General features: G+C 39.1%; 1 protein-coding gene across 2 annotated transcripts in view; it reads right to left on the bottom strand.

Moving 5' to 3' along the window:
* Nucleotides 1-13,436, bottom strand: part of LOC124615288 (RING finger and CHY zinc finger domain-containing protein 1) — a 94,180-nt gene that overhangs the window by 75,530 nt on the left and 5,214 nt on the right. For both annotated transcript variants that reach the window (XM_047143065.1, XM_047143064.1), the window contains exon 2: nt 9,502-9,663. In XM_047143065.1, the coding sequence (XP_046999021.1) occupies nt 9,502-9,663 (162 nt within the window). The remainder of the gene's footprint in view (nt 1-9,501; nt 9,664-13,436) is intronic.

Genomic DNA, 13,436 nt, shown 5'->3' with positions numbered 1-13,436 from the left:
GTCCGAAAAGTGTAAACAAGGGTTTATGGTCCGTCAGGAGGGTGAACTTTGCCCCAAAGAGATAGGTGTGAAATTTCTGGACGGCAAACACGATCGCCAGAGCCTCCTTTTCAATCTGGGAGTAGTTCCGTTGTGCTGGGGTCAACGTCTTAGTGGCATAAGCGATGGGCTGTTCGGAGCCATTGGCATCCCGGTGCGCGAGGACGGCCCCATTGCCGTATGCCGACCACTGGGCGGTCCGGAGAGAAGGGAGTACAGCAAGGGGCAGACTTCAGCATCGCCTTTAAACGGAGAAAAGCCTGGTCACAGACAGGAGTCCAAACAAAAGGTACCCCTTTGCAACGCAATTGATTGAGGGGTTGAACAACGGAGGCAGCCTGGGGCAAGAACTTTAAGAAATAACTAACCTTGCCCAAAAGCACCTGCAGTTCAGATAAGTCCTTGGGACGAGGAAGGGCCTCAATGGCCGCGACATTACGACCCGAAGGGCAAATGCCATTTTGCTAAGCCATTGGCCTAAGTATTCCACTTCTGGTTGAAAAAAAAAAACAACACTTGTCCAGCCAAGAGGCAACCACATGGTAGCGTTGGGAATAATTGTCAGCAAAAGGCAGATCTCCTGGTAAGAGAGAGCCAAATGATCGGACAATGGTGCCAACTTGTGGAGAAGAAAGAACGTGTCCCGGGCATCGACTTTGTCCATTAGCAACTGCAGCGACTTTTGTAAGATGTCTAACTGGAGCTGCTGCTGCTGCATGAGCAGCCTCCATATCAACAACGACCACCGTTTACTTCGTCGCCAAAATGTTGTAACTGCGACCAGGACGGTCACAAGGTTGAAATGACGGAAAGCGCGGCGGGACCTGCGGAGAGGCCTGCGAACAACAACACAACGGGAGAGGATGGACACGACCAATGAAGGACTGAATGAACAGCAACAAGATCGAGCAATGGAGTCACAAGGAAACCTAACAAACACGTCCACTCGTACACAGAAGTACGCGAGTTTAGACTGGCTGGCTGAGCAAGAGGCAGGCGCTTAAGTACGCTATCGGGGGCGCCGCTATTGGCCACTGGGACCATGTGTTCCACTGTGGCGCCCTCACACTAAAAGTGGGCCAGGAGGCGCGCTCCACCGCAGCTTACGGCGCGATGGTGCTGAGATCTCTAGGGGTCTTCGACGTCCATGACGTCCGGCACGGATTCTCGACGTCCATGACGTCTGGCACAGATTCAAATTCCGCGGCGCGCGGCACCAGGCTCTCAACCATAGTTCTTTGATGTCCTTCAACAGAAGCCTGGTTGTCTTGTCCACTTTGTCCGAAGAGTCACATGTCAAAAGTCTGTGTGTATGGTCCTCCAGAATTTGGTGCACTCTCTCATCATAATAACCCTCTGCAACTAATTTTCTGTATGGCAGCCAATATTACGAGCAGACAGAAGGTATAGCCACGGATAGCCTTCTGTCTCCAGTGTTTACCACAGAGAGATCTGAGGAGGAGGCATTAGAGACAACTAGATACAAGCCCACATGCTTCTTCGGCATGTGGATGATACCTTTTTGTGTATTGGCCTCATGGTAGGGAGAGGCTCAATGAGTTTCTGGAACATTTTAATTCAGACCACCCAAATATTAAGTTCACTGTGGAACTAGAAAAGGACGGATAGTTGCCATTTCTGGATATACTTGTTGAAAGGTGAGCAGATTTGAGTCCTTTGGCCACAGTTTGTAGCACAAACATACACACACACTGAATTATATCTACAAGCCAGCAGCTGTCACAGCCCAGTGCAGAAGAATGGTGTTCTGAAGACACTGGTCCATAGTGCACATAATCTTGCCAGACCCAGATATGACCTGGGATTACAAAAACCAGGAATTTTTAACATATCATGGCAATGTGGCATGCTGTACATTGTCCATACAACTAGGATAATGGAAATTTGTTGCAAAGAACATCAGAAAGACACCCAACTGAGACAGGCAACCAAATCAGTTGTAGCCAAGCAGTCTGGAACTTAAATCATTCCATGAACTATGATGCACCAGATCTAAGACAGAGCGGGCCACAGAGGGAACATGTAGAGTGCACTGGGCCGAGAACAGAATGCCAGCACACAGATAGGAACACTGGACCAAAGACAAAATGCACACCAGACTGCAGACAGAATGCCTGGAACTGAGCGTGGACGGAGAAGGCTGCAGGTATATACTGGACCTGCTCCAATCAATGATTAATCTTGTGCAGCACCTGATGAAGGTAACAAGTCACACTGTCAAAATATCACACATAAACAGTGCTGATATCCAACAGAATACTTGACACCTCAAGATGTCATCAAATGCATTGCTTTCACTATAATGATGACTAGTTTTTCACTGTGCACATATTCTTTAAGAAAAATTGTGTATTCTATCAGTTTCTAGGTCTCTGAAGCTCACAATGTACACACCAGAAAAGATATGCTTGCATTTTAGATTCAATTTTACAAACTTACATCCAGTGCCATTTGGCAGTGTAACTAAAACTACTAAAAAGAATGCTGGTGAAGCAGTGAGCAACAGAAATGTTTAATTTATATTGCCTCGGCATCGAGACACACCAATGTTGAATTTGTATCTGTCCTGAGACGCCATAACCAGCCTCATTTGAACTCTTCTGTTGGGAGAGTTAATTTGGAGTTGGAACGGCTGCTTGGGTCGGGTGCGGGGGCTCATATTGGTGTGGTTCCTGTTGATTATCTCAGTAGGTGGGACTATACCAGGCACGGCCTACATCTCAACAGGAAAGGGAAGGGGAAACTGGCTGGGGTAATAGCAGGAAATTCAAGGGGAGAGGCACTGCCATGAATGGTAAAATACCAGTGGTTACAGGTGTTGGAGCAGCACCATTTTTAAGATAGGTAAGACAGAAAGATGTCAAGTTCTACGAGAGGTTAGGATTGAAACAAATCTTCAGTTTAGGAAAGAAATTAAACAGCACAATTCTAGCACATTGGGTCACCAATCACAGCTGTCAATTATAAATTTTCACCAATCACCAGAAATTTTATCTCCACCACGTTGTATCTCAGTCCTAAGTAATTGCATTGATGAATTAAAGTCACCCAACCCAGTTGACATAATCTGCCTCTCTGAACACCATGTGACCACTGGTATAGGAACTAGGCCTAAGCACAATGAGAAACTCAGACAGGAGAGTACTGCAAATGTTAGAATAAGGAAAAGTTCTCATAAAAGTATATTTAAAAATAATGTAAGTATATTTCATCAAAATATTGGGAGTTTAAAGAATAAAGTAGATGAGCTTCTGGTTTGTTTAGAAGATTTAGAAGCTGAGAATGAAATAGATATACTATGCCTGTCTGAGCATCACATTGTTACTGATATGGATAAGGTAAATGTAAGTGGATATAAGCTCTCTGCACATGTAATGAGAGAAAATATGGAGAAAGGAGGAGTTGCCATATATGTCAAAAGTTATCATTGTGCAAAAAGTATAGAAACAAAAAAGTTTTGTGTAGAGAAACATATAGAAGCATGTGCCTGTGAGCTTAAATTAAATAAAGGCACATTTATAATTGTAACTGTATATAGGTCTCCATCAGGAAATTTTCATCTATTTCTGAAAAATTTGGACTCCTTGTTGTGCTATCTGTCAGACAGGGGGAAGCAAATTATTATTTGTGGGGACTTCAATGTAGATTCTCTGAAAGAGGGTAATAGGAAAAATGACCTTGAAGTATTACTCGGTTCTTTCAATTTGACACCCGTTATTGATTTTCCTACTCGGGTGGTAAAGGATAGCAGCTCACTGATAGATAACTTCTTTATAGACCAAGATAAGTTTAACCAGATAAATGCTCAGCCTGTTGAGAATGGTCTTTCTGATCATGGTGCACAGCTAGTTACAATATATGACATAGCTCCATTCAGCAATACTAAACAGTCCTCCAAAGTAGTACGTTCAGTCAACGATTTAACAATTGCAAATTTCAGGGTAAGCCTACAGCAGTTAGACTGGGATGAGGTGTACCATGAACCTGATGCCAATTTAAAGTATAATTTATTTCATGACATTTTTGTAAATGCATTTGAAAACTGCTTCCCGAAGAAAATAGTTAAATATACTCGTAAGAAACCTTGTAACAAACCATGGCTTACTAAGGGTAGAAAAATATCTTGTAACCGGAAAAGGGAAATGTATCTGACAGCAAGAAAGAGTAGTGACCCAGAAACTATCAAACATTATAAAAACTACTGTGTTATATTAAGAAAAATTATTAAAAAATCCAGGAGTATGTGTATCATGTCTGAAATCAGCAACTCTGATAATAAAATTAAAACAATTTGGAATATTATTAAAAGAGAAACAGGTCAACCAAGAGCAGAGGAAGACAATATTACCATCAAATTGAATGAAAACTTTACGAACAAAAAGTCAGAAATTGAAAATATTTTTAATAATCATTTTCTAAATGTTGTGGATATAGTAGGATCCAGGTGTTCATTAGAAGATGCTAGGCTGTTAATGGAAGGGGCCATACCTATGCAATTTGATACAATTGAAATCTCACCCACTTCTCCCTCTGAAATTAGGAAAATAATAAACTTGCTTAAAAGCAAAAACTCACATGGAATTGATGGCATTTCCAGCAAAATACTAAAAGCTTGTTCTCAACAGATAAGTAAGATTCTCAGCCACCTGTGTAATAGCTCTCTGGAACAGGGCATTTTCCCTGATAGACTGAAATATGCTATTGTTATACCTTTGCATAAAAAGGGGGATAGATCTGATGTCAACAATTACCGTCCAATCTCCCTTCTAACAGCTTTATCCAAAATTTTTGAGAAAGTAATGTATTCAAGAGTAGCTTCACATATCTGTAAAAATGAAGTACTAACAAAATGTCAGTTTGGTTTCCAGAGAGGTTTTTCAACAGAAAATGCCATATATGCTTTCACCAGTCAAATTTTGAATGATCTGAATAACCGAACACCAGCCATTGGGATTTTTTGTGCTCTCTCAAAGGCTTTTGATTGTGTAAATCATGAAATTCTGCTAGACAAGCTCAAGTATTGTGACATGAGTGGGACAGTTCACAAATGGTTTAATTCGTACCTAACTGGAAGAGTGCAGAAAGTTGAAATAAGTAGGTCTCATAACATGCAAAGATCAGCACATTCCTCAAACTGGGGAACTATCAAGAATGGGGTTCCACAAGGGTCAGTCTTGGGTCCTTTGTTGTTCTTATTATATATTAATGACTTGCCATTCTATATTCATGAAGAGGCAAAGTTAGTTCTCTTTGCTGATGATACAAGTATAGTAATCACACATGACAAACAAGAATTAACTGATGAAATTGTCAATACTGTCTTTCAGAAAATTACTAAGTGATTCCTTGTAAACGGACTCTCACTGAATTTTGATAAGACACAGTACATACAGTTCCGTACAGGGAATGGTATGACGCCATTAATAAATATAAACCTTAATCAGAAGCATATAGCGAAGGTAGAATATTCCAAATTTTTAGGTGTGTCCATTGATGAGAGATTAAATTGGAAGAAACACATTGATGATCTGCTGAAACGTTTGAGTTCAGCTACTTATGCAATAAGGGTCATTGCAAATTTTGGTGATAAACATCTTAGTAAATTAGCTTACTACGCCTATTTTCACTCATTGCTTTCATATGGCATCATATTTTGGGGTAATTCATCACTGAGGAATAAAGTATTTATTGCACAAAAGCGTGTAATCAGAATAATAGCTGGAGTCCACCCAAGATCATCCTGCAGACATTTATTTAAGGATCTAGGGATATTCACAGTAGCTTCTCAGTATATATACTCTCTTATGAAATTTGTTATTAACAACCAAACCCAATTCAAAAGTAATAGCAGTGTGCATAACTACAATACTAGGAGAAAGGTTGATCTTCACTATTCAAGATTAAATCTAACTTTGGCACAGAAAGGGGTGAATTATACTGGCACTAAAGTCTTTGGTCACTTACCGAATAGTATCAAAAGTGACAGATAACCAACAAGTATTTAAGAAGAAATTAAAAGAATTTCTGAATGACAACTCCTTCTACTCCATAGAGGAATTTTTAGATATAAATTAAGAAAAAAAAAGAAAAAAAAACAAAACAAAAATATTAAAAACACAAAAAAATAAAAAAATAAAGAAAAACAAAAAACACAAAAAAATAAAGTTGTTATATTAACTTAAGTATGTTGTTAAATTAACCTAATTATGTCATGCATTGGAAAATTCAACTCGTTCCACATCATTACGAAATATCGTATTCATGATCCATGGAACTAGTATTAATCTAATCTAATCTAACCTAATCTCTAATCTAATCTAAACACCACTATTCGTGTAAGACTTGCCACTGTACTGCAGTACATGTAAATTCAGTGATTAAATATCAGTCAATATCTCCATGCAAAAAATCAATATTTAAATGTGAATAATTTTCTGCTAATCCCAAAATTATCCAAAATGTTAAAACTACCCTAGTAGTCTGTTCTCATAATTACAGCACAGAGATTATGATAGGCACAGTACCTCAGGCATCATTATAAAAGGCTAATGAATTACAGGAAACATTAAACTAATGAAAAACAATCATGATACTGACATTCATTCTCTTTCTGCTGAGAGTACAGAAAAACACAGTACCAGCATCAACAGTAAATAATTTTCTGCATCAGTAGTGAAGATACTGAAGACGTTATTTGCAATGAATCCATGGAATGGGCAAATTATCAAATATTCCCTCTTAAGTGGATTTTAATTTCACATATATTCAATGAAACAAATGTTAAAGAAAAAAAAATACCACTGTGAATAACTGCTTCTTCATGTGCTGGCCCAGTTCTGCTTATTTATACGTCAACAAAAATCTGTTGAAAACAGTTTTGTGCCACAAACATTATGACATAAATACAGTAGAAGTGTGATGTAATGCAGGTGTCAGGGGACTTGCTTTAATCCCACGTTATAGCATACCCGCAGTATATCGAGAGTGAACCACGTAATGACAAACTACACATGACAAGTTACAAAGAACACATAATGCAATATTATACACATTGTAGAATGCTATATTTAAAGTTAAAGAACATTAGAAGTAAAACATTTCAGAAACTTATCAACTGTGGTACAGCAATCAAACTTCGCTCAAATGTCGACCAAACAATGTGTTTCAATACAGTTATCAGATACACTATAAAATACAGAATGATAATTTACAACACTGCCTGCAAGCTACCGTCCATCACTATTCTACTGCTTTAGAGAAGTCAGTAAGCTTTCTGTGGTGGGTCACTTCAAGCAGTTTCTTTAGAGTACATTGTTTTATGACCATCAGGTGTAACAATTCAGTTTGGTTTGTTCACTTTGTCTCTCCATCTGCATAATCAATTTATTTATATTATCCACTATTTCATGTGTACTGGGAACGCCATCTATACTTTTCCTTCATCTTCATCATCCTCATCCTCATCTACTTCCCTACTTTTATTTCAGACAGCATCGCTGATTTTCAAAATCAGTTCTTTGTTGTCAACAACTACCCAATGGTTCAAGATTTCAAGATCAGTACTGTACTGTAGAATATTACATCCACAATGGATGTCACTACTGTTGAAATCTATGCCACTACAGCATTCATCTGTTGTATTTCCTTCAATGGAACCCTTGTTCCAGAAATTCCTAATAATAGTCAGACCGATGCTCGGTCATGCCAGGCCTACAGGATATGCAATACTCTTAAGTTTTACAGATTTCAAGAACATTTTCATTTCCTCATCCAAGTTTACTATTTAACTGAGCAATAAATGGTGATAATGAAGCTTAAATGCTCCCAGGATGCCCTGATCCAGCAGCTTAATTAATATCATCGTATTTTTTTTGGAAGAAACAAAGTTTTTCTTTTCCATATTCTGATTGCAATATACCAGCAGGTGGACCCGTTGAACAGTGATTAAGGATTACTACAGCTGCTTCTCTCACCTTAAGTGACCATAGGTGCTTTCTCACTGACAAAATAAACTCTTCTCGAAACCAGTTGGTGAAAATATCACTCGTCATCCAAGCATTCTTTGAAAGCCTGTAGGTGAACAATAATAATGACAAATTTACATGCTTGAAACATCTCAGGCTTTTATTTTACCCGTACAAAGAGGTTTCAGCTCATAGCTGCCCAGTTTATTCGCAGCAAAGAAGAGGATTATTCTGTCTTTATCCATTTTCGAACAGATCTTATTTCCTGATTTTTTTCTGGATTGACAGTTCTGTTTGAAAGTAATCGATAATAAAGCACCATTTCATCACAATTAAAACATGATGAGTGTTTAAATCTTCATCCACCATTACTTTGTGTAGGATTTCAGAAGGCAGTGACAGATCACTGTCAGAACACCTTGCTTCTCCTTCAATGCTCATTTGGCAAATTTCATGGCAACTTTCCATCTTGAAAATCATCCATCAGAAGCTATAAACTATTTGCTGCCATATAAATGAAAGTGAAATTTCTCAGCTTGGGCTTTAATAAATCTTTATTAAAAACCACCTATAAAGGCATTCATCAAGTTCACTACTTTTCATAATTTAGTCCTTTTTCTGTCCATTTCCACATCACTTTCAACTGTGTTTACTACACTTTTAAGTTTATTCTCTTCTTTCACCCATCCCCTGGTTGTTCCTTCAGGTTAACTATACTTGCTCGATAAGCTTTCTTCAGTTTCATAATTTATATTTTATCACTCACTGAATGCACTTCCCATTTCTGTGACACTGTAACAAGCACACAGAAATCTAGACAATAAATGAATAACTATACTGCAGAAAGGTTATATGCAGACTGAAATGATTTTTTTTTTTTTTTTTTTCAAGTTTATAAAATTATCGAGTGCAAAACTCATTCATAAATGACATTTTATGTTGGGGACTTCCTTTATGTTGCATTATATCTCCATCCATGGTATATTGGACAGCGGAACATCGGGCTTCTATGGTAGTTCACTTGTGAATGTCTTAACTGAAGTTCCATGTCTTTAGTGTTAAGTTTAGACCAACTTTTATCAGTTCCATGGTTATGTGTATGTAGTTGCTACTTTCTGAAAATGCTTTTAAATTTACCTTTGATTTGAACATTGCACATTCTATATAAAAAGCCCAAAATTTTTTACAATGCTGCATGACAGGAAGATAAAAAAATGAATAGCATTATTACATTCTTCTATTAGGCAATATTCGGTGATAACATGCACTGGAAACCCATAAATAATGAAGCAGTTACCAATTTCAGTCTACAACAAAACTTTATTCTCTGCTAAAATAATTCTTGGAGGGCACAAATTGCATGTACAACAGAAATAATTTTAAAAAATTAAGAAATAGCACTGATTTAGATACTACATACACACCAGCACTGTGCCCTGAATTGCTAATGACACTAAATATTTTCCTTAATGTTTACCTTTCCAAATCGCAGATGACAATTCTCACATTCAGCTTGTACCTTCTGCCGAGTTTCACAATTTGTGCATACTAGCTCAGTGACATCTTTTCTGTTCACAGCATGGCTTTCATTTTCATCGTGGCAAAAGCGGCATGTATAAATTTTGTTGCAGCATGGTGTCTGAAAGTAGCAAATCACTGGAATTATTAAGCCTTGATTAATATAAACAAAAACAGTAAATAATTTACAAATATTATTTTTAATCCCAATGAAGAAAACAGACCATTTTTTCATTAAACTTAAACTATTTTTCCACATGGCACTATGGTAACCACAGTTGTTAATAGGTTGACTGCTAAGGGTTGTAAATAACTTCAGTTAATTTTCAGATTTTTTTTTTTTTTTTTTTGGGGGGGGGGGGGGGGGAGGAGGAAAGCACATATAAATCAAACCTTTATTTCGTCTTGTAGGTGTTCAAGATGCACTGTAAATGCTCACCAGTCTCCTACAGCATTACTGATCCACTATGAGAAGCCTTCACGACAACTCAGAAGTTAGTTTGCAGAAGTTTTAATATTGCTACAATTAATATTGAGAGATTAGTGTAAAAATTATTGCTCAATCAATATAAAATTTTTCTCCCAAAGGAAAACTCACTTGAAAAAATTATGAGACAGAAATGCCGGCCATATCTTCAGAGGGTCAGAACTACCAATAAACACACATAAAAGTATGTTACATTGTCCTACCTTTCAGAATTATTAGTTCCTTCATTGAGCAGAAGAATGGGAAACAAAGAACTTTATATCACCCCATCCGAAAACCAAACTGGTCCCTCTCATCCTGGGGTCTGAGTGACACCCCCTTCCTTTACAACCTGCCTCAAACTTACTAATCTCTCCTTGCTTTGAGGAAGAACCAATAGGCCCAAACCTAGGACTGTGTAGTGTACATTTAAGTGTGTCCATCAGGAGTAATAATTAAATTTTGTTTTCTTATTTATTTTGACCTTAAAGTTACATCTAACTAACAACTCAGGAAAAAAAGTTTAATCTTATGCTATGCATTATTTTTTGTATGACTAATCATAACACTTTTTCACTGCTTTCTCATGTTGACAGCCAACATTAAGCAGTCTCATCACTGTACCTGAAGTTGACCTTAACTGTAAAATTAAGATTACAGTCCGAACTATTACTTGAACCAACTACTGTTATGGCATCATGTTTACAAAGAGCTTTTGGTTAAAGTGTACTTACAGTGTTGGCTGCTCTTGAGTGGTGTGCAGATGTTGGCAATACTTTGACATTGGTCATACGCAATCAGGTGATAATATATGGTAGCCAATGAGGACCTCCAAAGCTATTTTTTTTTTTTTTTTTGGCAAAAGATACAAGCTGTTTACAATTATTTTCAATATGCATAGCACCAGAATAATTTTTGCTGATGTAATTATTGTGAATTTTAAGGTTGCTTATTGATTCTTCTATTTCTTTGGTGACTGGAATAACTAAAGTAAAGTCTGAGAGCTGGGTTAAGTTGGGGTATGAGCAGCCGAAACCAATGAATGAGAAAGCAAAAAGCCTGATTGTGTTGAGACAGGTGCAGTAGTGTAGCCCACAGCCTAGGTCAGGTTGGAATGTGAGAACTTGGTTGTGTGTTGGTAGAGCCAACGAAAGCAAAAGTAAAAAATGTGGTTGTGGTGATAGACTGATCTGCACTTTAGCCTGAGGCTTAGGTTAGGTTCGCATGTGATAATTTGCTTGTGAGTTGGTAAAGCCAGTGAATATCAACACAAAAATATGCTGAAGTGCCAAAGAAACTGGTATAGGCATCTGTATTCAAATACAGAGATATGTAAACAGAATAAGGGACTGCAGATGGCAATGCCTATAAAAGACAACAAGAGTCTGGCACAGTTGTTAGGTCGGTTACTGCTGCTACAATGGCAGGTTATCAAGATTTAAGTTTGAATGTGGGGTTACAGTCGGCACACAAGTGATGGGACACATCACCTCAAGGTAGCGATGAAATGGGAATTTTCCCATTTGACCATTTCATGAATGTACTATGAATATCAAGAATCCAGTAAAACATCAAATCTCTGACACTGCTGCAGCCAGAAAAAGATTCTGCAAGAAAGGGACCAATGGCGATTGAAAAATGTTCAACGTGAGAGAAGGGCAACCTTCCACAAATTGCTGCAGACTCCAATGCTAGGCCATCAACAAGTGTCACCGTGTGAAACATTCAATGAAACATCATCGATATGGGCTTTAGGAGCCAAAGGCCCACTTATGTATCCTTTATGACTGCACGACAAAGTTTTACGCCCTGCCTGGGCCCATCACCACCAACATTGGACTGTTGATGACTGGAAACATGCTGCCTGGCCAAATGAGTCTAATTTCAAATTGTATTGAGCGGATGGGCATGTACGGGTATGGAGACAACCTCATGAATCCATGGACCCAGAATGTCAGCAGGGGACTGTCCAAGATGGTGGAGGCTCTGTAATGGTGTGGGGCGTGTGCAGCTGGAGTGATATGTGACCCGATACGTCTAGATATGACTCTTAAGGCCCGTCCACACGCAACATTAACATCCCCAATACCCATCGCCTTACCACTACTTAACACTACCTTCCCCAGCACCTCACAGATTCCAAATCTACAATCATCTTTGTAGTTGACATGACCAACTATATCCTCACCCACAACTACTTCTCCTTTGAAAGCAATACCTACAAACAAATCCAGGGTACAGCTATGGGCACCCACATGGCATCATCCTAAGCCAAACTATTCATGGGCCATCTACAGGAATCCTTCCCAAACACTCAGAATTCCAAACCCCTCATCTGGTTTGGATTCAATGACATCTTTGTGATCTGGATCAACGGTGTGGACTCCCTATCTATGTTCCTCCAGAACACCTTCTCACCGATTCACTTCAGCTTATCCTACTCAATCGAACAAGCCACCTGCCTCAGTGTTGATCTCCTCCTCTAGGATGGCTATGTCAGTACCTCCATCCATATAAAACCTATCAACCACCAGCAATACCACCTCTTTGACAACTGCCACCCATTCCACACCACAAAATCCCTTTCATATAGTCTTGCCACCTATGGTCATCTCACCTGCAGTGACGAGCGGTCCCTACCAAAACATACCTAGGCCATAACAGACAGTAATAACCCTACCAGTCTTGTACAAAAACAGTTCTCTCATGCCTTATCTCTCCAGTCATCCACCACCTCCCAAAGTCCTATTGTCCTGCGACAGAGGAGTATTCCCCTCGTTACTCATTACCACCCAGGACTGAAGTAACTCAATCACATTCCCCGCCATGATTTCAACTACCTCTCATCATGCTCTGAAATGAGAAATATCCTACCCACTATCCTTCCCAACCCACCCACAGTGGTATTCTGCTACCAACCAAACCCACACAATATCCTTGTCCATCTCCATATGTCTGCTCCCAACCCCTTGCATTATGACTCATAAACCTGTAATAGGCCTAGATGCAAGACCTGTCCCATAAATCCTACCACCACCACTTACTCCAGTCTGGTCACAGGCATCACCTATCCCAACAAAGGCAGGGCTACCTGTGAATCCAGTCATGTGACCTATAATCTAAGCTGCAGCCATTGTGCTGCATTCTATGTGGCCATAGCAAGCTACAACCTGTCCGTCTGCATGTATGGTCGCTGACAAACTGGCCCAGAAACAGTTGGATCACTCCATTGCTTAGCACGCAACCCAATGTGATGTTCTTCATTTAAATGACTGCTTCAGAGCCAGTGCCACCTGGATCCTTCCTACCAACACCTGCTTTTCTGAACTGCACAGGTGGGAACCCTCCCGGCAATACATCTAACATTCCCGTACCCGTCCTGGCCTCAACCTTTGTTGGTCATTGTCCTTATACATCTAGCCCCTTCC

Source organism: Schistocerca americana, chromosome 5 (assembly GCF_021461395.2).
Source record: "Schistocerca americana isolate TAMUIC-IGC-003095 chromosome 5, iqSchAmer2.1, whole genome shotgun sequence".
Classification (NCBI taxonomy): Eukaryota; Metazoa; Arthropoda; class Insecta; order Orthoptera; family Acrididae; genus Schistocerca; species Schistocerca americana.
This window is presented reverse-complemented; position numbering and strand designations above follow the sequence as displayed.